Source organism: Canis lupus, chromosome 27 (genome assembly GCF_011100685.1).
Source record: "Canis lupus familiaris isolate Mischka breed German Shepherd chromosome 27, alternate assembly UU_Cfam_GSD_1.0, whole genome shotgun sequence".
In the NCBI taxonomy this organism is placed as follows: Eukaryota; Metazoa; Chordata; class Mammalia; order Carnivora; family Canidae; genus Canis; species Canis lupus.
This window is the reverse complement of record NC_049248.1, coordinates 4,249,861-4,273,305: the sequence shown is the minus strand read 5'-3', so window position 1 is coordinate 4,273,305 and position 23,445 is coordinate 4,249,861. Positions and strand designations below refer to the sequence as shown.

Below are 23,445 nucleotides of genomic sequence, written 5' to 3'. Positions count from 1 at the left end.
GATCCACTCTCATCTCCCAGGGCCCACCTGCTTCCTGGTGCGGGTCTTCCCTGTCCGGAGCTTGATGTAGCGGGCAATCAGCTCATTCCGACCTACAAAGACACCAACAGCCTCTCAGCAGGAGGAGGACAAAAGGCAGGTGCAGGGGAGGATCTGAGGGATCCTTTCCTTCATCTTCTGCTCACCTTGAGTGGGGACTTGGGGTGAGGATTCTGCAGGTTCCCACCCCCCCTCCTTGGATCCCAGGGATCTCCCAGCAGCAAGAGGAAACTAAGCCCTCGCTGGGGGACTGGTAACCTGAGAGCAAGGAGATGACAGGGCTGTGAGCCCCATACAAACCTGAGGCACCCTCTCAGAGGCTCCCTCTTCCCATGCTAGCCATCTCCTCCCCGCACTCTATAGCAGCCTGACAGCTGCCAATCTGTCCTGCCTCCCCAGGGCCTCCCTCCTGCACACTCAGGAGGCTACAGGAAGTGCCGGGCCTTGACACTCCCCCATGCAGCCTCCAAGGCTTCCAGCACCTCCACAAATGAGCAGGACCTTATGAGATGTCTTGTGTTGTCTGTGGGCAGCAGGGGGTGTGGGAGACATTAGTGCTGAGACCCTGAGCATCCCCAGGGAGGAGGCCTGAGGCCCTGAACTCAGATCAAGAGAACCCGGGCAGACCACAACTCCAGCTCCATGGCTCTGATTAGATCAGTCAACGGGTAATATCGAGTGTGTGCCAAGGGCCCAGCCTCTGAGAGGCTGAGGCTATGTCTGAAGGACCCTGGAAACCTGTAAGGAGCTGCCCATGTCCTCTAGTGTTGTAAATGGAATTATGAAAAGAGGTTCTGTTTTCACAGAAACCACTGCCTAGCTGAGGAGAGACATGTGCCCAAGCTGCAACCCTACTGCGGGCCACGGACAGGGAACACACAGTGCCCTCAGAGCACAGGGGTCAGCTCGGGCTGGGTGGTCAGGTGAGCCTTCTGCTGAGCCCTGATGACTAGGAGGATTAGACCATAAAGAAGGGCATTGGGCTGGGGACAGGGAGGGCAAGGGGGTTGGAGAGGGAGCTGTCACCTCCCTGGCCCAGCCCCGGGGCCGGCGGGCACAGCCACCAGTCTGCCATCCTGCCGGCCCTTGCTGAGCCTAGGGGGCTGTGGCCACAAGTCAGGAGGCTGCTGTGCAGGGGGCAGGGTTGAGACAAGCGGGCTGTCCGCCACCTCGCTGTAACCAGAGAGCATGGCTGAGCCAAGCTGGCCCCCCAGGTGACCTTTCCCCACTGCCAAGGCTGAATTAAGAGGCCACCCTCGGGAGGGCTCCTCTGCCAGAAAGACGAGCCAGCCAAGGAGCACTGGACCGTCTGTGTCAGGGGAAAGAGGAGGGACAGGGATCAGACCCTGACAATATCACCTGCAGGCTGGTCTGCACCTAAACACAGATCCAGCAGCACGTCTCCTCTCCTCTCCAGGGAGATGTACTCCAGGGCAAGGTACTCCACTTTAAACGAACGTCCAAAAACAGCTCAACAGTCCTGCGCCACATCTAACTAGAAACACTCATGCTGCAGCTAGAAACGCTATTTTCACTGGCCAGAGAGTCCAAGTGGCCACCAGTAGGGGGACCACAGGCGGGTCACAGAACTGGGAGCTGGGGAACCGGGAGCTAGCCCAGAAGCTCCATAAACTGAGCTATGGGACCTCGGCCAGCCCCACACCTCTCTGGACCTTCACCCAGACTTCTCCTCTTAAACCAGGCCTTGTTAAGCTTCTTCCTCCAGATTACACTAACCAAATGTTCCACAGACTTAGGAAACAGACCACAGCCTGGGTTCAGTGAGAGTGCTCTGTGGCTCAGTTTCCTTTCCTGCAAAAGGAAGAGGCCCGTGTGAGTAGTCTAGCTCAGGGCCCAGCCTGGGAGTGAGGGGAAGACAGAGGGCTCCTGAGAGCCAGGAGGTTGATGACAGCACCAGAGGGCACACTTTTGAGGGAGGCTGCTGCTGGGAAGGGCAGGGGACAGGCGTCTAAGTGGCCTCAGAAGCCACCCGTGCCTGGTGCTGCCTCTCTAGCCCACACCTGTGTGCAGTTCCATCTTGTGTGTTAGATTCTCCACACCTCAGAGCAAGGGGTCACATCACCATTCAGGCCTGCATCTCTAAAATCCACCCTATCTGTCGAATGAATGAATGAGTGAGCCTGTCAGCCAATCTTGACAGCAGACCCTTGAGGAACATGGGTTTGAACCGTGTGGGTCCACTTACAACACAGATCATTTTCAATAAATACAGTACAGTACCAGACACATATTTTCCCTTCCTTATGATTTTCTTAGTAACATTCTCCTTCCTCTAGCTCGCTTTATTGTAAACATACAGGACACAATACGTAGGACATACAAAACATGTTAATGGACAGTTGATATTATCGTAAGGCTCTCGTCAGCAGCAGGCTATTTGTAGTTAAGTTTTGGGGGAGTCAAGTTATATGTGGATTGTCACTGTGTCTGGGGGGGTGGGGTGGAGGTTGGTACCTCTAATGCCCATGTTGTTCAAAGGTCAAATGTATCTCCAGAATCTCGCCACCTCTCACCACCTCGCCCTCCACGGTCCTGTCTGGCTCCTGTCCTGTCTGGCCTCAACTTTGACAATAACCTTCTACCTGGATCCCCTGCTCTCAGCCTATTCTTAACATGGCGTGCCGTGTTCTCAGCCCACACATGGCCCACCGCTCTCTTACCTTCCTGCTCCAACACCTCTTTTGCTCAGGTGGCACCGTGTTAGAGACAGCTTCCTGAATACTCCGCTGAAAGCTGAGGTCAGCCTCCACCCACCCAGCATCTCTACTGCTCTCCCGAGCACCTTCTCACACACCTGGGATCTGCTTACTCACTCAGAGCACTGCCTCCCCCACCCCCACTCCTAGCAGCAGGAAAGCTCCTGAGAACAGGGATTTTTGTCTGTTTATTCACTTGTTCATGCCCAACACCTAGAATGCTGCCTGCAGTTTTCTGTAGTAGGCTCCTAATATGTATCTGTTAGATGCATGAAAAGGGAACAGTGATAAGATGCTGGCCAGACATCCCATGAGGGATTTTAGCCTACTACAGGTAAGGTACACAAATAACCTTTTATTTCTGATTAGTCTAACATAATTGTTAAAGTGCTTTCTTATCCTGGTTTCATTTGACCCTCCCTACTCAGGAGCTTATCCAGATTTCTGTGTGGCCTAAAGCACCTAAAACTTGGAAGGCTCTCTTTGAGAAAAAGAATTTAAAATATAAATAGGTAAGGTCATTTTAGGTTAAGATAGATATATGTTCACTGTCTTGACAGAGAAACTGGCTTCACAGGTGTTTACATCTGTCAAAACTTAACCAAATGGTCCACTTCAAATATGTATAGTTCACTGTATGGCAACTATACTCCAATAGAACTAATTGACAAATTTTAAATTACAAATAAAAAGATGAGGGACTTGGAAGGGGGACGTGCAAGTGATGGTCCCCAAGCATTAGCCTCATTAACCTCACAGCACACCACCCTCCTGCCTGTACAAAGGTGGGCAATCACACCTATTACCAGAAAGTCTCCCCCAGCGCATCCACCAGCCCATCTAACACTAACTGCGTGGGTCTCAGCACTGGCTCAGCCACCACTGGTGGCACAGCGGGTGCCCAGCAACAAGAAGATGCTCAGTTAACAGAACTGCCCTCCAACACGGGGTAGGCTCCTGGCCTCTGTACGCAGTGGGCCTTCCTTAACAGCGAGCAGCAGCGAGGGAGGCCCGTGCCCACCAGGGGCTGAGACCTTTACTCCACACATTGGAGATTGGAGATGACTCGTCTCCTGTGCAAGGAGCCCCAGGTCATGAAGCAGAGCCCCTCCTGGTCCCACAACGACGTCTGCCCTCTGCTGCAGGGTTCAGGAGCTCTGCTACTACAGAGGCCATGTTGGCGTGGGCAAGAGGCCAGCAGCGGAGGCCACAGGAGCTAGACCCAAGGGGGCTCAGCTGTCTGTATTCTTCCATCATCTTCTCCCTTACTGGCTCATCTCAGACATTATTCCACCCAGCCTCGTTCTGCGTATCAGAGGTGATGCTGGGAGTTGAGAACTCCCCTGGGTAGGAGTGAAGTGCTGGGTTTCTGTGGGTGTGCTGAGCCACAAGGGGCCGAACAGCTTCCTTCCTGCCACCAGGGTGCTTCGGAGGTCACCCCGGCCATTCTGCTGCCTCCGGGCCAGCTGGCATCTAATCCAGGCTTCACACTTATATGGGGAGCTGCTACCGCTTCCCTCACTCTTGTAACAGGAGTTACAGTCGTGAGCATTTACTGAGCACGTCCGTGCACTGGTACCTGTACAAATACAGACTGTGCACTGGGATAGTTGTGTCTGCGTGCTCCTTTTCAGTGCTCACAGGGGCTCTAATAGCTGCTACTACCACCTTCTACACACTGGGAAATCTAGGTACACAGAGGCCCAGAGAGCTGTTCAGGGTCACAGGCCAAGTGTGTCGGTTGAGACTGACACCCATCTCATCTAGGTTCCAGAGCCTGTTTCTTCAGGATCACACAATATGACTTCTATTTAATGTGGGAGTGAGGGCCATCTCTCCCAGAAGCCAGGGCCAGACCTGCTGACCCCAGAGGTCTTATGCTGCCTAATGAAGAAGTAACTGTGGCCCAGAGAGGGGAATGATTTATTGAAAGTCACACAGTTTGTTATTGTCCCAGGTGCTATGAGAACACACCGTTCCATGGCTTCACGACTATGATACAATGGCTGTCCTCCGTTGGCTGGGCTGGGAGCTGCCTCTGTAAGACACTACCAGGCTCCTCCCTCTGGATCAATCCCCCGATTCCCTGGGTCCTGGCATGAAGTAAGCCCTCAGCTATGTCCAACTGCCCCTCGCCCTGACCCAGCTCCTGGAGGAAGAGCTATTTGGACCTAAGAGCCTGCCCACCTATTTTCACTCGCTCATGACCGGTGATACCCACAGCTGATAGAAGCCAACAATGTCATGGATGATGTGGATATCAGGAAGCCACAAAGTTGAAGGAAGACGTGGAGAGAAGTAGGGAGCATGTGCTCAGAAGCAGAGCCCTGAAACTGCAGTGAAGACCAGCAAAGAGCAAGGGCGGTAAGAAACTAGTAGAAACTCCAGATCAGTTTAGTGGGAAGGGAAGAGATCTATACCCTTGCCCCAGCTCTGCCACTTGCTGCTCCAAACCAGGCCTTTCCTCTCCCCTCCAGTGCAGAGACTGCATGCTGGGGCAGCAGGGAGGCCAGCCTGGACCTCGGCGGGGCCAAGAGGGCAACTGGGCATTACAGTGTGGCAGGTGGCCTTGGCCAACCCCGGGAGTGGGCTTGGGTGGGGCTGGAAAGGACGCCCCCGCCAGACTGTGGCCCATCTGTTAGAGGATATGTGTCCAACAGCCCCAGCTGACATCCACGGCTCCACCCCAACCCCACCATGGGCAAGGGCAGCCAATGGACAAAGGGAAGCCTTGGCCTAAGCACAGGCTGAGGGCGGGGGCCTTCCCAATACAGGGTCTACACAGTCTCTACCACCTCCTCCTAATCCCACACATGGCGTCACACGTACCCACCAGCCACCCCAGGCTTCTCATTGGCCACATGCTACCACATGTTATCCCATCTGCACAACCCCGTCTGGGACGGATCATTTCTGCACCTCATTCTCTCTGCATAGCCTCCCCACTCTGCACCAGCCTTCCCCTCCAAGCTGTAAATATACTAAACGGTGTAAAGGAAGTAAAGCACCTACCACCTAGCAGAAGGTCAGCGAAGTCAGCTGCTACTGTTACGTTGTTAACAAGGCCTTATAATGAATGCTATTAGTTTTCAGAAGTGGAAAAAGCTGAGAACCTGAAGGCAGAGCCCTGCTCCACACGAGAGGAGACAGACCTACAGAAATTTGTGGGGTTTGAGCTCATCAGAGGCCTCTCATGGGAGCAAGCCGGGAGCGAGCCCTTCTAACGAGCTCTCCACTTCACCCTGGCAGGTTGAGACCCAGGGGAGGAAGCCAGCCACCCTCCACGACCAGCCCTAACCCCGGTGGCCTGGGGGCCTCTCTGTCCAGGGATCAGCTGAAGCTATAAACACCTGCAGCTGGAGGGGGAGTCTATTTCTGGACAAGAAACTTCTGCCTGCAGCCTGTGAAGGCAGTGATTAGGCCTGACATCCGAGCTAGTACCACCATTTGTCCCTCAGGGGCTCTGAGGCTTCCAGTGAAATCCGACTCGCATCTTCGAGGCCACCATCCCAAGAAGCCGGCCCTGGTACCCAAGTGCGCGTGCCCACTCCCCATGGCAATTCCCCATGCACAGGGGTCTGTGCCTTTCTATAAGTCTTTGGCTAACATCACTGGAGCTCCAGTCTTCCTCCCTCACTAAAATTTGAGCTCCTGGAGGGTAGAGGACATGTCCCATTCAGTTCTACATCCCACTGCTGCTCACTGGGCACTTCCATTTTCTCTCATCCCTGCGGTCACACTAAAAGGTAATGTCTTCTTCCAATGAGCACATGAAAAGGGGCTCAACATCACTAATCATTAGGGAAATGCAAATCAGAACCAAGATAACCACTCCACACCACAAGGATGACCATTAAAAAAAAAAAAAAAACCCACGGAAAATGTTGGCAAACATGTGAAGACATCAGAATCCTTGCGCATTACTGGTAGAACACGAAAGGGGGCAGCCACTGGAAGACAGTTTGGCGCTTCCTCAAAAAGCACAGTTACCATATGATCCAGTAATTTCATCTCTAGGTATGTACCCAAAAGAATCGAAAGTAGGGACTCAGATACCCGTACATGCATGCTCATAGCAGCACCATTCACAACAGCTGAGAGGTGGACTGTCCATCAGTAGGTAAATGGAGACATAAAATGTGGTACATGCGTGCAAAGGAGTATCGTTCAGCTATAAAAAATGGAGTTCTGGAAAAAAAAAAAGTTCTGACACAGGTCACTACGTGTGTGAACCTTGGGGACACTGTTGCTAAGTGAAATAAGCCAGTGACAAAAGGACACATATTGTATGACTGACTCTACTTCCATGAGGTACCAAGAACAGGAAAATCGTACATACAGAAACAGAACAGAATTTACTGGGGCTGGTGGACAGGTGAGTAGACAAAGAGTCAGTGTTTAATGGCTGCAGAGTTTCAGTTTGGGAGGATGACAATGTTCTGGAGATAGATGGTAGTGATGGCACTGTCACAAAATGAAATGAATTTAATCCTGCCGAACTGTAACTTAAAATGCTTACAGTGGGGGATCCCAGGTGGCTCAGCGGTTTGGTGCCTGCCTTTGGCCCAGGGCATGATCCTGGAGTCCCAGGATCAAGTCCCATATCGGGCTTCCTGGATAGAGCCTGCTTCTCCTCTGTCTGTGTCTCTGCCTCTCTCTCTCTCTCTCTCTCTGTCTCTCATGAATAAGTAAATAAAATCTTAAAAAAAAAAAAATGCTTACAGTGGTAAATTTTATGTGATGTATATCTTCCCACAATAACAAATAAATGAATGTAACCAAAACCAAACAAAAAGGTGGCATTATTATCACTGCTCCCCAGTTTTACAAATGAGGAGCAGAAGCTGAGAAGGGTGAGGCCACTAGCCCAAGGCCATACCAGCTGCTGACACAGACCAAGTCTGAACTGAGGGTCATATCATCAGACCTCTAGAAGCGTGAAGTCAGTGTTATAGGCCAGAGAAGGGACGTGGAAGGATCCAGAAACCGCAGGACGACAGAACAAAGGGTAGTGGAGGATCCAAGAAACACGGCAGAGGCAGGGGGCAGAAGCTCAGATGACACTGCTGACTGCTGTCCCATAATCTCAGTGACCTGGGCCTAGTCCCTACTCTGCCTCTCCTTAGCTGTGTGACTCATCCAAAACAGGGTCCCTTAAACCCCTGGACAGTCATCACAGCACCTGCCCAGATGGCCCACCAAAACTACCACACAGAATCCCACCTCTGGGCCAGTGCTCACTCTTTCCCCCTTCCCAGGAGCATAACCCTTCCTCTACCCTGCTCATGCTCTTCTTCCTTCCAGAAAACTTCCAAGATAACCTAGCACTCTGGGTGACACTACATACAACATAAGGGCCATGAGTTTGCTTTCCAAGGCATTTCTCCTGCCCCTCTGCTGCCCCAGGAAGTCGTGGAGAACAAAGGCCACAGCCCTAGGCCCCAGCCCGGCACAGGCAGTGGGATCCCGCTGCACACGAGCTGCCTGGCTGCTAATGGGAATGAGAAGCTGCGGCACAGGCACCCAGCGAGACAACAGAGAAGGTGAGGAGAGGAGAGGCAGAGAGAGGGAAGAGAGACCACGAGAGCTGGGAGAGTCCAGAGCGCGGCGGGCAGGAAGGAATGGATGCGAAGGGAACACAGAGCCAGGCAGCCCTCTTGCAGGAAGCGGGAACAGAGAAGGCAAGCCAGAGCTGGGGGGGCGGGGGGGGGGGGGAGGGAGTGTGTGGGCAGCTGGGGGTGAGAAGTCGCTCCACCCTCACCTCTCCCCACCACCTGCCCACGGGGCCAGAGGCCAGGCCGGCCGAAGGGGGTCAGAGTTACCAGCACGGCAGGGCCAGGGCCAGGGCCACACAGTGACATGGCAAAAATGAGGGCAGCCGCGGCTAGCAGCCCTGGCCCCGGAGCCTGTCCACAGTGTGGGACGCTCGGCTCAGAAGTAACAGGCGCTAATCTGTCCTGCAGCTCCGCATGTTATCTGCACGTCTGCCTGGCCTTCCTGAGTGTCCCACTCAGGCTGTAAGGGGGCCAGAGCTGGGAACAGGGCTAATCCCCATCCTTGGAGTCTCCAGGTCTGGATTTGTCCTCTAGACACCCTGGAACCAGCCTGCTCTTCTGCCTGCCAGAGGCCTCCCCATGCCTGCTTATTCCCACAGGGCTGGCCCACCTGGAAAACAAACCCACAGCCTCTGACTGCAGGAAGTGGGATGCGTACAGGCCAGGGCTCTCAGGGTCCAAGACGGGGCCGGGGCCCTGGAGGATGGCAAGAGTGGGTCCCCCGAGGGAAGATGAGAAGACAGACGGGAGCAAAGTGAGATGAGTCTGAGTCAGTTTGGCAGCTTGTCCCTGTTCCTCCACCTCCCGGGGTCCCATCCCACACATGGGGCTGAGCTCAGAGCTATATATACCTCCCAGCTGGACGGCAGCCCCTGCTCAGGGCCCCTTCACCAGCTCCCTGCACGGTCCTGCCCTGGCTCAGCCCCCACGCCTGGTAAGAAGAGACGGGGACCAGCCAGTGTCTGGACCCTAGCAGGATCTGTACTTGGGAGGACAGGTGCCATGGGGGCTGGTGAGTCACCAGACACTGAGGAGCAGCCTCCAGTGCCCCTGCCCTGAGCCTGACCCACCTGGAGGCTGGGCCAAGCAGAAGGCGGGTACAGGGAGGAGAGGGGCAGATGGGCAGCTGGCTTCACAAAGCGCACAAAGGCCATCCGGGGTGATGGGGGAGCACTGTGCTGGGGGTGGGGTAACTGGTTCTGACTACCCGACAGACTCTGGGAGAAACTCTTGGCTTCTCTGAGCTTCTATCCCTGCATCTGCAACCAGAAGTTAAAATTCCTCCTTCCTCTCCCTTAAAAAGACTGAGGAGATAAAGGACGTCAGAGACCACTGCCAGCTCTTGTCTTCCTGGGCAGAATTCAGAGGCTCCTGGCCCCTGCCCCTCCCCTCCCTTCCTCCCTGTGTGACCCCACCCCTCCCTGTCTGCCACAAACAATATGGGCCAAACACCGTTTCCATCCTCCTTCCCGGCCACCCAAGGGCTCCCTTTGGCCAAACAGAATTCCAATCCAAGGCCTGCCAGAGGGCTGCAGGCATGCCTTTTCCCAACTGGGTCAGTCACAATGGTCTGCTGACTAACAAGGAAGTCTCTTAACCCAAGTCCTCTATAGGTGAAGCGGGGAGAGAAATTATCTACCCATAACAACTGAATAAAACTAACTAAGCACCCCCCAAATGTCTACTGCAGGTGAACAGATAAACAAAAGGTGGGCTATTCATACAGTGAAATGTTATTTAGTTGGAGAAAGGAAGTTCTGCTATAGGCTAAAACACGAAAGAACCTTGGGGATGTGATGCCAAGTGAACTAACCCACTTCTGTGGGGTACCTAGAGCAGTCACATCCACAAGACAGAAGGGGAGGGAGTGTCAGGGGCTGGGAGGAGGAGGGAATGAGAGTTAGTGTTTAGTGGGTATGGAGCCTCAGAGAAGGATGGTGCTGGTAGTTGTACAACGTAAGTGTACCTTACGCCACCAAACTATACACTTAAAAATTGTTAAGAGAATAAATTTTAGGATGCCTGGGTGGCTCAGCAGTTGAGCATCTGCCTTTGGCCCAGGATCCTGGAGTCCCGGGATCGAGTCCCACATCAGGCTCCCTGCGTGGACCCTGCCTCTCCCTCTGCCTATGTCTCTGCCTCTCTCGGTCTCTCATAAATAAATAAAATCTTTTAAAAAAAAAAGAAAAAGAGAATAAATATTACATACTATATATTATACCACACACACACACACACACACACACACACAAAGCCATCTCAGCATTCAAAGTCTGGTCTACCATGGCACTCCAATAAATGTCTGCTCATTCTGCCAAATTGTCATCTCCACCCCCCAACCCTGGTACCCGCAGCACCCTCAGCTTTCTCCTTCTGCTGAACACCTCTTGGCCACTTGTGTTTGCCAGAAAACTTGTTCCTTAAAGTACAAAGATGTATCTTGCAAAGTGTCATGGCTTCCCACTGAGAGACCTAGACAGCCCTCCCCACTCCCTCACACCTTCACACCTCAGCTCTGCATCAATACCCATCCCGCTCTCCACCAAAGTAGCAGAGAGAGCCCAGGATACCAGTTCTCCATTCCTCTCCAGCTCCATGGGAATAACCTAATAAAGCATTTGATCACGCACCTGGCACCCCAACCAGGAGCTCCACACACTTAGCTGTCTTCGCCATGAAGCTTCCATAGGGTCCAAAAGTAAGAAACAACCACTAAAGCAGGACGTGGTTAGAGTAGGGGTGGCCTAGGGTGGCCGAAAGAAGGCACAGATGCCACAGAAATAAGAGAGACTCTGTGGGGACCTAGCAAAGCCACAGCAGTGGGGCTGGTGAGGAGAGATGCACACTTATAACTGGTACCTGAGGATGAGACCCAGGGTCCAGCTAGCATGGACCTTGCTTCCCCCACAAGAAAAAGAAAGATTTACTGTGGCCTTGTAGGGAAGACAACAGGTAAAGGATGAGTGCTAGGGGCTGTGAGGGCCCTGTGGTGCCCCAAGGTGGTACCAAAGAGGACATGGGTTCGATCTACCTGAACTGTCTGGAACAGTGTCCTCCCCGAGCTCCTGTCCACTCAGAACCTCAGAATGTGCCTTATATGGAACCAGGATCTTTACACTTGTACCAAGATGAGATCACACTGGATTAGGAGTGACTAGTACCCTTATAAGAAGAGGTGAGGACACACCAGGAAGATGGCCGAGTGACAACACAGACACAGACTGCAGTGATGCAGCTACAAGCCAAGGAGGGCTACAGCTTGTGAGCGAGCAGCAGAAACTATGAGGCTGGAACAGATCCTCTCTCAGAACTCCCCAAAGAAACCAACCCTATAGACACCCTGACTACAGACTTCTGAACTGTGAGAAAATACATTTCTGCTGGGTTAAGCCATCTGTTTGTAGTCATTTTTTTAAAAAAGATTTTATTTATTTATTCATGAGAGACACACAGAGAGAGGCAGAGACACAGGCAGAGGGAGAAGCAAGCTCCATGCAGAGAGCCTGGCGTGGGACTTGATCCCAGGACTCCAGGATCACGCCTGGGCCGAAGGTGGTGCTAAACCACTGAGCCACCCGGGCTGCCCTGTTTGTAGTCATTTCTTATAGCAGCCCCTGGAGACGAATATGGCCAGCCCTCACGAGCCTCTCACACAGCTGACAGAGTCTCAATCTTGGGGGCTGGGGCAGACCCACGCTGGATAGGAGACAGAACTTGAATGGAAACCCTGGGGGCGGGTGGGCACCTGGCCTGGAGCCATCTTGCTGGGAGCCAGGGCAGCGCCCTCTGTTGTCAGGACTGCCCGTTACAGAAATCCTCCCAAGACCTGTTTCAAGCTGGGGGTTTATGGGGAATGGAAGCCTGACCTGGGCCTTCCAACAGCTATTCAGTTTTTGGTGTTGTTCTACTTTCCCATCCAAAGGCACAACCCCGGGCAGACTGCTTGGTCCCTTCCACATGACTCCTGGCCACAAAGTATGTCTGTATGTTCCGTATCCTTAGCCACTCCCAAAGATCAAGCCTTTCCAGATCACTCAGAGCTGGACAGGACCTTTCCTGAGTGAAAGGTCTACAGCACTCTGCTTGACCGTCTCCTGGGACACTCCGCATCTGCCTTGCAGCACTGTTACACATGTGCTCACCTCCCCCTGCCCCTGCCTACTGTGAGCAGGGGCCAGATCTTCCCCAGCTAGGCCTGACCCACAGAAGGCTCATGACAGAGTGAGCACATGAATGAGGGAATGAATGAGTCCAGTAACCACCTTCCTAACCTCCCTTCAAGGCCAAGGGTGGGGAGCTGGAAGCTGACAAAGCATTTGCCTGGGGGCAGCTTATAGAATTTCCCCAGTCTGCTCCCCAGTCTGGGAGGAGCAGGAGTGTTCTCGCTCTTCCCAAGTCTCCTACTACCACAGCTTCTCACCCACTCCAAGGCTTCTCCTCACACACCCGCCACTCCTTGGGAACCCAGCACAGAAGGACAGCTTCCACTTGATAAATGCTCCAGAGGTCATTCCCCCCCACCATTACTTGGAGAACACCAAGACTACTGTGCAGCCCACCCCTTGCCTAGGCCCAATTTTCAGAGTCGGACCATGAGGGCAGGACCCCACACCAACAGGCTCCTTACCGTACATCTTGCCCTCATCTGACAGGATGATCTTGCGCCGGCCACAAGGTGGGTAGATGGCCAGGGCCTCCTGGAAGCTCTGCTCGATGTCTGGGCTCCACACACCCTCCGCGTCATTGTCGATGGGCTTGTCCAACGCCTGGCTGCCCCCAGAGACGTTGCTCCCCTCAGGGGAGTTAGGAGGGCTCCACTCGTTGGAGGTAATGGTGCCGGCCTTGCCCTCCAAGGCTCCGCTTGGAGGAGCGCCCGTTGGACCTGTCTGGACAGAAACCACAGCACTGGAGGAAGGACTCTGTGGCCGTGGGACAGGACACCCCGAGGAGTGCCAAGCCCTAGAATCATTCGCTCTTCCTTGCTTGGCCATCCACAGCACAGGAACGTGGAGGGGAAGGCTAAAGAGTGAAGTGAAAGGTCTAGGAGGATGGGGAGGCCTGGAATCTACAGCAGGCCATTTCCCCTCTGTAGATCCCAGCTTCACACCCTGTTGGATGGGCACAATGGCCCAGGCATTCTCTGAGCATAGCTCTAAGAACCCTAAAATAGGGCTGAGAAGTAGGAGACATGGACCAAGGACCAACAGACGTTCTGGCCTCAAGTCAACAAGGAGCCAGAAGGATGCAAACTATTGTGCACTATTGGTAGAAACATAAAATAGTAACCATTACAGAAAGGTATGGAGGTTCCTCAAGACTTAAACAAAAAAACTACCATTCAATCCAGCAATTCCACTTCTGGATATAGATCCAAAAAAACTGAAAGCAGGGTCCTGAAGAGATATTTGTACACCATGTTCACAGCAGCTTTATTCACAATAACCAAGAGGTGGAAGCAGACCAAATGTCTGTGGACAGATGAAGGGATAAACCAAATGTGCTATATACACAAATGGAATGTTATTCAGCATTAAAAAGCAAGAACAGTCTGTCATATGCTACAGCATGGATGAACCTCATGGACATTATGCTGAGTGAAAAAAGCCAACCACAGGAAGACAAATGCTGTATGATTCCACTTATAAGAGGTATTAAAGTAGTCAAAATCATACACGGAGCATAGAATGCTGGTTCCCAGCAGCCGCGGGGAGGGGGAATTGAAGGGTTGTTGTTTAATGGGTACATAGTTTCACTTCTGCAAGATGAAGTTCTGGAAATCTGTCGCACAAAAACATGAATATACTTTTAATACTACCAAACTAATATACTCAAAAATGGTTAAGATGATCAATCTTATGTGTTTTTTACTACAACCAAAATTGTATATTTAAAAATAAAGGGATGCAAAATAAAATGCAGGTCACCATTCTCCCATCCCCATCCTCAGCTTGGGCTCTTTTCAAAGGAAGATTTCAGCTGTGGCAGGTTCTACCATATTCGGGCTATTGCGGGGTTGATTTGCTGGTGTCTCCAGAAGCTGACAATGCAACCCTGCCCTTTGCCACTAGCCCAAGCACAGGGCCGGGGGTCTTAAGTGCCTGAGTTCCCCAACCCTACTTGTACCCAGGACCCTCTGAGATAAGACCTTCCCAGAGCATTCCTTATTGTCTTTTCCTGCCCTATACACGAAGCCCCACATACCCCACAGCTCTTCACAAAGTAGTGGGTATGAGGGTGAGTGTGGTCAATGTCCACAGTGAAGGAAAAGGAGGAGTTGGGGATGGGGGTACAACCTCGGAGGGAGTAGAAGTTCCAAGGAACCTGGCCAAGCTGCTGGCAGACATGCAGTCTGAAGGAGGTGAGAAGTATTACAATTTAAAGCAGGAACCCCAGAGGCAATCCAGCTGAAACCCCTAGGCTTGCTGAGGCCCAGAGAAGCCTAAGGACTGGCCCAAGTTCATACAGTAAGTCAACAGTGCAGCTGGGTCTTCTTCTCTGCCCTTTCAGCATACCAAATGTTGGCTTCCTCTCTGTGGCTGTTAAAATAAGTTTTCCTTAAGGGGAACCTGAGTGGCTCAGTTGGTTAAGCATCTCCCTTTGGCTCAGGTCATGATCCCGGGGTCCTGGGATCAAACTCTGCATCAGGTTCCCTGCTCCACTTCTTCTCCCTCTGCCTGCTGTTTCCCCTGCTTGTACTCACTTGTACTCTGCCAAAACAAAAAACAAAAAACAAAAACAAAAAACAAAAAACTCTCTCTCATGAATAAATAAAATCTTTTAAAAATTTATTTAATAGCCGTGGGAGGCAAGGGGGTAAGTTAATCTTAGTAATGAGGCCATTGGGTTTCAATGGCTACTCAGATGACAGCTTAGACCTGACCTGTACAGGGAGGTTGGAACTCGTACCTCAATCCTCCAAGAAAAGGCAGAATACTGACAAAATATGACAAGGAAGATCATCTGTTTTGGCCTAAGTCCTAGGTTAGGAAAAAAAAAAGAAGAAGAAAAACTGTCTTTCCTAAATATTTGTAAGCAAAGGCCTGCCTTAACCTTAAGTGGATTTGAGATTTGAATTTTACATTATTCAGGAATTCCCAGCCAATTCATGACAATAAATAGTGGTTCGCGACTGAAAAATATCTGAAAAGACAGTCTTAACCCATTGCAGAGAAGTCCCAAAGATAAAGCCTTTCTAAAAAGGATCTCAAAATCCAAAGTTGCAAGTAATAAGAGGAAACAATCTACTATGATCAAGATCCAATAGGATTAGAGCCCCAAGAACTAGAGATAACTGAACTATCAGATAAAAACTATTATATGATGGTGTTTGAAATAATTATTGACTTAAACAAGGAATTGGTAACATAAGAATTAGACACTATCAAAAAACACAAAGCAGACTGGAAAAAGAGCCAAACAGAACATTTAGAAAGAAACATTTTCATCACCAAAGTTAAAATTCAATGGTTTCACTGAGAGTAATAGCACATTAGACACAGCTAGAGAAAGAATTAACAACCTGGAGGATAGATCTGAAGATATTACTCAGAAATGTATTTTTTTTAAGTGATAAAGAGCAAGGAGAACAAAATAAGGCAGTTCAGAATACTTCTAATTAGCACTCCAGAAAGAATACAGAAAATGAAGTAGAACAACATTTGAAAGATAATGGCAAGAAAAATTTCCAGAAATAATCAAATACATGTATCTTCCAATTAAGGAACTATACTGAATCCTAATGAGGAAAAATTCAAATAAAATCAACACATACTGTAAGGACACTGCAGAATACAAAGAACAAAGAATAGATCTTAAAACATCCAGAGCGAAAAAAGGTAAATTACCTACAAAGGAAGGAATATGACATTAACTGTATATATGGATAGTGGACTTCTCAATAGTGGCACTAAAGGACCCAAGCAAATTCTCCAAACTGTTGAGAAAAAAAATAACTGTTAACCTAAAATTAAAAACCCAACAACAACAACAACAACAACAAAAAACCCAACCAAAATATCATTCAAGAGTGAACATTAAATAGAGGCATTTTCAGACAAAGATGGAGAGAATTGGAGCGCCTGGGTGGCTCAGTTGATTAAGCATCTGCCTTGGGCTCAGGTCATGATCCTGGGATCCTGGAATTGAACCCGTATTAGACTCCGTGCTCAGCAGGTCAGGGAGCTTGTTTCTCCCTTTCCCTCTGCCTACTTATGCTTTCTCTCTCTCAAATAGATTTTTTTTTTAATCTTAAAAAAAAAAAAAAAGATGGGAGAGAACTTACTACTAAACACGCTCACTAAAAAAGAAAAAAAACAGGGAAGTATGTATGAAAAGACATTACATACATGGAAGAAAGGTGAACAAAGTGGTGGTAAAAGTAAAAGTGAATCTAAGCAGTATTTACTTTATGAAGACAGTAACAACGATTATGACTAAATCTGGTCACATAATACACACTCATGCACGCATGCACACACAAGAAAAACCATGTTTTTGACCCATAATTTCAGAAGGTACTTTGATAAAATTCAAGACCCAGCCACAATAAAAACCCTTAACAAACTCTAGAAACAAAGAAATGTCCTTAATGTGACAAATGGTATCTTCCCGAAACCCACTGTGATACTGTGATTTATAATAAGAAATGTGTATTTGGTCTTTGCCCTAGTTTCTAGCACAGAGCTGCTAAAGCCTTGGGATTTTCTAAGTGATGAGAGCGATAAAGGTATCTTATTATGTGAATGTGGTGACTTTTGGAATGCACCTAAGAATGAGGGCTGGTGGCCAGGAGAACCAACCATGTAATTAGAGGGCTGGAATCTTCAGTCCCATACCACCAGCTCCTCCCCCAAAAAAAGTCCAGGAGAGCGAGAGGGACTACATGTTAAAGTAATTGCCAATGGCCAGTGGTTTGATCACTTGTGCCTATGGAATGAAGCCTCCATAAAAAACCCAAAAGGAGAGGATTCAGAGAACTGCTGAGCCAGTGAACACATGGAGATATGAGGAAAATGGTACATACTTAAAGAGGTCACGGAAGTAATATGCCCTTCCCCCAACCCTGCCCTAAGCATCTCTTCCATCTGGCTGTTCCTGAGATATTAACTTTCATAATTAATCAGTAATCTAGTATGTAAAGTGTTTCTCTGAATTCTATAAGCCACTATAGCAAATCAATAGAACCTAAGGAGGGATCATTGGAACCTCAAATCTTGCCACTGGTGTCTGGGGTCAGGGAGCTGTCTTGGGGGACTAAGCCCTTAACCTGTGGGATATGACTACCTCCAGGTAGACAGTGTCAGAATCGAACTGAATTGTAGGACACCCAGCTCATGCTGGAGACTTGATTGGTGTGAGAATGTCTTCAGCCCCTACCCCAACTCCACTCTAACACGTACACGCTGGGATTGGTGACCAGAACTTTTACATGCACAACACATACTGAACAAACACTAGAAGAATTACCTCTAAAGTCAGAAATAAGATAAAGAATGCTCACTTTCAACATTTATACTCACGCTGTAATAGAAGTCGTAGCCAACACAGTAGGATAGGAAAAGAGATGTGAAGATTAGAAGAAGTAAACTGTCATTGTAAGGAATTATGGTAGAAGACTGAATGAAAGGATTTGACAAATTACAATTACATTCTCATGATCAGAAATAAGGTATTAGACAATATAATTTTTAAAAGCATTCCGTTAAAAAAAGTATTCCATTTAGAAACTGAAATCATAATTCACTATTGATCAATCTAACAAGAGATGAGGCCTTTACAAAGAAAATTGTAACTGTTTTCAAAGACAGAGAATATTAAATAAATGGAGAGGAAACGGTGTTCATGGATGGGAAAATATCATAAAGACGTTGAATCTCTATTTAAAAAAATCATAAGTTCAATGAAATTATGACTAATAATCCCACAAGATCTTCCACAGAACTTAACAAGCTAAATCTCAGAACACAAGTTAAAACAAAGACCATTCTCAAGTTGTCTTAACTCATTCTCTTCACTCTTCTTTCTTCTCTTTGGCCCCTATTTCACCAGACCCATTCCCTAAGTGTTTTCTTCAAGGCTCTGCCCTGACCTCTCCTTTTAAACACCCATTCCTAACCCCTGGGGGATCCCCACCCATGGCTTATACTCCCATTGTGTATTTTTGATTCGCAAATCTGTATGTCCTTCTTGAGTTTAGCTATATACGGCACTGCTTACCAGGCAGGCCCAATCAGACTTCTCCAAAACTCTTCAAATTCAACTCCTCCAAAATCAAATTTTCAGCTTGCCATGGAGTCCTGCTCCTCCTCCCCCTCAGGTCTCTCAGGAAATGACACCACCATCTACCCAGAGGCCAGAAACCTAAGAGGTATTCTGACTTTTCCCTCTTATCTCCCATAAATAATTAACTGCATCCTATCTCCTCAAAGTCTTCCTGAAACCACTTCTCTATCTCAGAGCTCTCCCTAATCCAAGCTAATCTGCTAGTCCTCACCTGGGTGACTGTGCCAACCCCATGTAGACTACATGATCTTTCATGGCAGCCACAGTGTGTTTTATACAATACAAATGTGATTGTGTGATTCCTCTACTTAAAATCTTTCAATGGCTTTTCCATGATCTTAGATAAAATGACACACACCACAGTAGGACTTTATAAGGTCCTTTTTTTTTTTAAGATTTTATTTATTTATTCATGAGAAACAGAGAGAGAGAGAGAGAGAGAGGCAGAGACACAGGCAGAGGGAGAAGCAGGCTCCATGCAGGGAGCCCAACGTGGGACTTGATCCCGGGCCTCCAGGATCACACCCTGGGCTGAAGGCAGTGCTAAACCTGCGCCACCCGGACTCTCCTTATAAGGCCCTTCATCAGCTGATTCCTGCTCTCTGGCCATGCCTTTCATGCATCTGCACTATCATCTATACTTTCTTCTTTGTACCCCCAGCCCCAACCCCCAAATGATACCCCCAACATGCCAAGCTCATTATCCACACCTAGAAGTGCTGCCTGCAGTCTTCCATCCCATCCCTCTTTCACCTAACTCATCTTTAAAGCCCAGCCAAAATGTCACTTCCTCTGGCAGGATGACCCAAACCTCAAGTCTGGACTAGGAACTCCCCTCTGTCCTCCAACAGATCCCCACACTATCTATATCTGACCCCCGAGCTCCCAGGAAGGACTGCCTCCTTCAAAGTACCTCAGACTCCATGAGGACAGGGATTGTTGTCTTTCTCTACTTAAGTCCTCAGCATACTGCACAATGAGGGGGAACAAAAGAATGAACAAAGGAGTGGATGGATATCTGTAAAGTGGCCTTTGTGAAATAATGAGTTCTCTGTGGGGAGAATGAACTGTGCTGTGTTTAGTGTCAGGAAATCAAAAAAGATATCAGTAAATGTCTGGACTTTGGCACACCAGAGGGAGAGCTGGAGTTGTATGTTAATCCCTTTGGGATTTATTTTGGAGGTTTGCAAAATGAAAGTGTAATGTCTGGAAGTCAAGAGACTGGCTCTGGTTCCAGTGTTACAAGCAACTGGGACCATGGTCAAATTCACCCATTTCTCAGACTGGGATCTAAAGTCCTTTGCGTCCTACAGTCTGTGGCTCACACTCCCTGCCCAGACCCTCCACTTCCTCTAGGAGCTTTCCTAAGTAGCCTTTAGATGAACCACCCAGACTTTCACCTGTAGCTTTGTTCAAAGAAGGAGAACTGATCTGCCATGGACAGATATCCCATATGCCGGTCGACAAGATCAGATGTTAACTAGTACAGGGCCTGACACAGAGTCAGTGCTCAGTAAGAGCCATATTAATTGTCACCATCATTATCTAAATTACAAATATTGCCTCATTTGGAAGGTCTAAAGTCCTAAGTGGACCTAATAGACACATATACCTTAAGCCTTAATGCCTAACATTGATCAATGTTAACTAATTAATAATATTAAGGTTTTTCATGTCCTGGCTTTAGCCTAGATTCGCTTTTGAGACCCGGCACTAAACACAGATGAATACCCAAGAGAGGCAGAGGTGCTATGGAGGTCAGAAAGGAGTGAGGCCCAACTTCCCCGAGACTACACAAACCCTTCTGAGAACCAGAGTCTCTGGGCCCTTCCTTCATCGGAACTGAACTAGACCAGCCAGTTGAAGCAAGTAGCTTCAGTCCCTGTAGAAGTTGGGCCCAAGACAACCACCAAACACTAGACCCAGGGGGAAGCAGAGATTCATGTCAGACACTGCCTCATGAGTGAGGTCTCTGAGGACCTGTACTTCATGTTCCCAGGATTGGGTCTGACCCAGGAAAGGGAGGGCAGGGGGTCACCCAAGGCTCCAGGCCACAGGATTTGTTACTGAAATGGAGTTGCTCCTGGGCCTGTGTGGCCCTGCTGCCCCCAGGCCATAGCCCTCAGTGGCTGGCCTCTCCCAGCCTCACCACCCATGGCCCCAGGCCTGGCAGCTGCCTCCCCTCACCTGGCAAACCTCCCACACAGCCTAGGCCCTGCAGCTAGTAGAATGGAGGCTCAGCCAACACCAGCCCAGAGAAGGATCCCCACTCCTCCTCCTTCCCCTCAGCCTCCACACTGACCCCCATGGGCCTGCCAGGACGAGAGCGGGAGGTGAAGACAGATGGCAGAGTTACGCCTGGGCCATGTGCCATGAACAGAGGAATAAAAATAATCCTTGGCTGGGCTTCCAGAGCCTGGCTGGAAGGCTTCTGGTTCTGTCCCCAGCCCCACCCAAAAGCCCACCAGATGGCCCACCCAAGGCAAACTCCAGGCTCATACAACAATCAGCTCCACCCTCAGGTCCTCAGATGCCAGTTATTCAGGAATGTTCAGAAGAAGTAGAACTTCAATTAAGATCTTTATGATAAACTCCTCAAAAACACATTCAGGACAGAAAGGGAATCATGATCCCCAGGTTATAAATGAAAAAACAAAGCTTGGGGAGGACAAATGACTTGCCCTGAGAAAGTGGCAGGACCAGATCTCATCCCCTCTACTCCTGTCCCCTACCTGGTCCAGAGCTGTATCCTCAAGACTTCCACCTCTTGCTCCCAAAGCCCACCCCTCCTGGACCCTTCCACAGCCATCCGTGATCACGAGGCTCCACTCTTCTCCCTCTGGCTGGATTCCCAAGATACAACTCAACACAGGACAGTGCCCAGTCTCTGTTCACCTGCTTCCCCCACTGGACTATGAGCTACCTGAGCACATGATTCTTTCTTATACATTAGCACCCTCCCCAAGTCTCCTGGCTCCATTCGGGGAATCGGGATAGATGTTATCCTACATTACGTAGCAGTGATCCCCCCAATTCCCTTTCCTCAGGCGAGAACAAATCTCCCACTCATTTCCTGTTATCACATTACCTCTTAACTTGTTGAAGGTCAACTCATGTTATAACCTCTGCCCTGTGCTCCTGACCCCAAATCGGAAGGGATAGAGACTAAAGCTCAGAAAGTTTCCAAGATTCTCCTGGTGTCATCCAACATTAGGGAGAGACAATTCAGAGAGGGCCTGAGACACCTGCTTGGTTATGGGGTAGAAATGGTTCTCTCTGCCCACCCCTCCCAGATCAGATTCCAAGAGCTCTGGGATCCAGGCTAAAGGTTTCAACTCTATCAGGCTCCTCATGACCTGTGATGCCTCAGCACCTGATGCTTCTCCCCTGGGGCCCTTGGAAAGAACAACCACCTTCATCCCAATGACTCCTTACCTGAGAAGCTGGGAGGAAGGAGAAAAACGGGATTTCCTTCCTGGAGACCCATTCTAATCTTCCACCATGAGTCTCAGAGGTATAAAGACAGAGGAGGCAGGGAGAGTAACTAAAGTAATCCAGGGTGGGAACAGATCCCCTCCTGCTTCAGTCCTACACATGAGTCCTAATTCAGGCTGGTGAACTTATCTGGAAGGCTCGGTTACCAAGGTCAATGGGATTATGTCTCTGAACCAGGTGCTCTGCCCAATCCAAAACAGCTGTGGTTAGACACCCTCTCTGCTGGATGGAATATGGTTCTCCCATATCAATACACTTCACAGCAAAAACAAAAATGGCCCCTCCCACCATTACCTTGGCCATTGCCCCTGGACTAGACCCTGGAGCCTAGGCTCAACCATACAAGCACCAACAGGAACTGAACCACACTGAAACACAAGTATGAGATACAGACCTCTGGGCAAACTCCTGATCTGGGGGGTGGGGGTATGTATGTCTCTAAGCCTTCACTGCCCTGACCTCATTACTTAACAAGAATGGGAGGGGCAATCAGGACAGCAGACCCCAGACTCATTCCCACTCTTCCCTTCAGCCCCCTTGGTCTACTCGGCAAGCCCCGGACCCAAGTTTACTGCTTAGGGTGGGCCTCTTCCCTGACACCACTCCATTAACAAACATCTGCTGAGGGTGAGAGAAGTGGGGCGGGGGGAGAGGAGGGTGGTCGTTCAACCAGGAGATGAAGAAGGCTGGGGACCTAACATACAACATGGTGACCATAGCGGGTAATACTGTATTATTGTAGAATTGAAAGTTGCTGAGAGTAGAACTTAAGTGTTCTCACCAAAAAGATGTGAGGCAACCGATGTGTTAGTTAACTAGATGGTGGGATCCTTTCACAACGGCATAGGTATATCAAATCATCACAATGCATACCTGAGCTTACAATTTTACTTTTAATTTCATTTAATTTACTTCAATAAAGCTGAAATTTAAAAAAAGAAAAAAATACTTTTGAAAACCCATCTGAGTACCTATTCTTGGACCAAACACCAGAGAAGGGGATTTGGGCCCTCAGGGGGTTTGGCCTTTGGATGGGGGACGGGAGGCTAAGTGCTGCAGGGTGTGAGTGGCTTCGGTGAAATCAGGTACAAGGCACACAGCTCAAGCTCACAAGGCACACTACCTGGACCCCTCTGCTGACTGTTCCGTGGACCACAGAGCAGGGAAGTAGTCTGATGCTACAGCATGCGGTACTGAAGTTCAGTGTGAAGACCAGGAGGGAAAGGGAGCAGCCCTGGGAACGACCAGCAAAGGGGAGCTAGAGGCACAGAGACCCCACAGCCTCCAGTGAAGGTCCCAGCTGGGAAAGGTGGGCATGTCAAGGTATGTGTGAAAACCCCAGAAGGGAACGCTGCCCT

General features: G+C 49.6%; 1 protein-coding gene across 1 annotated transcript in view; it reads right to left on the bottom strand.

Moving 5' to 3' along the window:
- Positions 1–23,445, bottom strand: part of TEAD4 (TEA domain transcription factor 4) — a gene marked incomplete at its 5' end in the record, with an annotated part of 64,390 nt that overhangs the window by 25,534 nt on the left and 15,411 nt on the right. The window contains 2 exons of the mRNA XM_038577894.1: positions 28–92; positions 12,939–13,197. Coding sequence (XP_038433822.1) covers positions 28–92; positions 12,939–13,197 — 324 coding nt within the window. The remainder of the gene's footprint in view (positions 1–27; positions 93–12,938; positions 13,198–23,445) is intronic.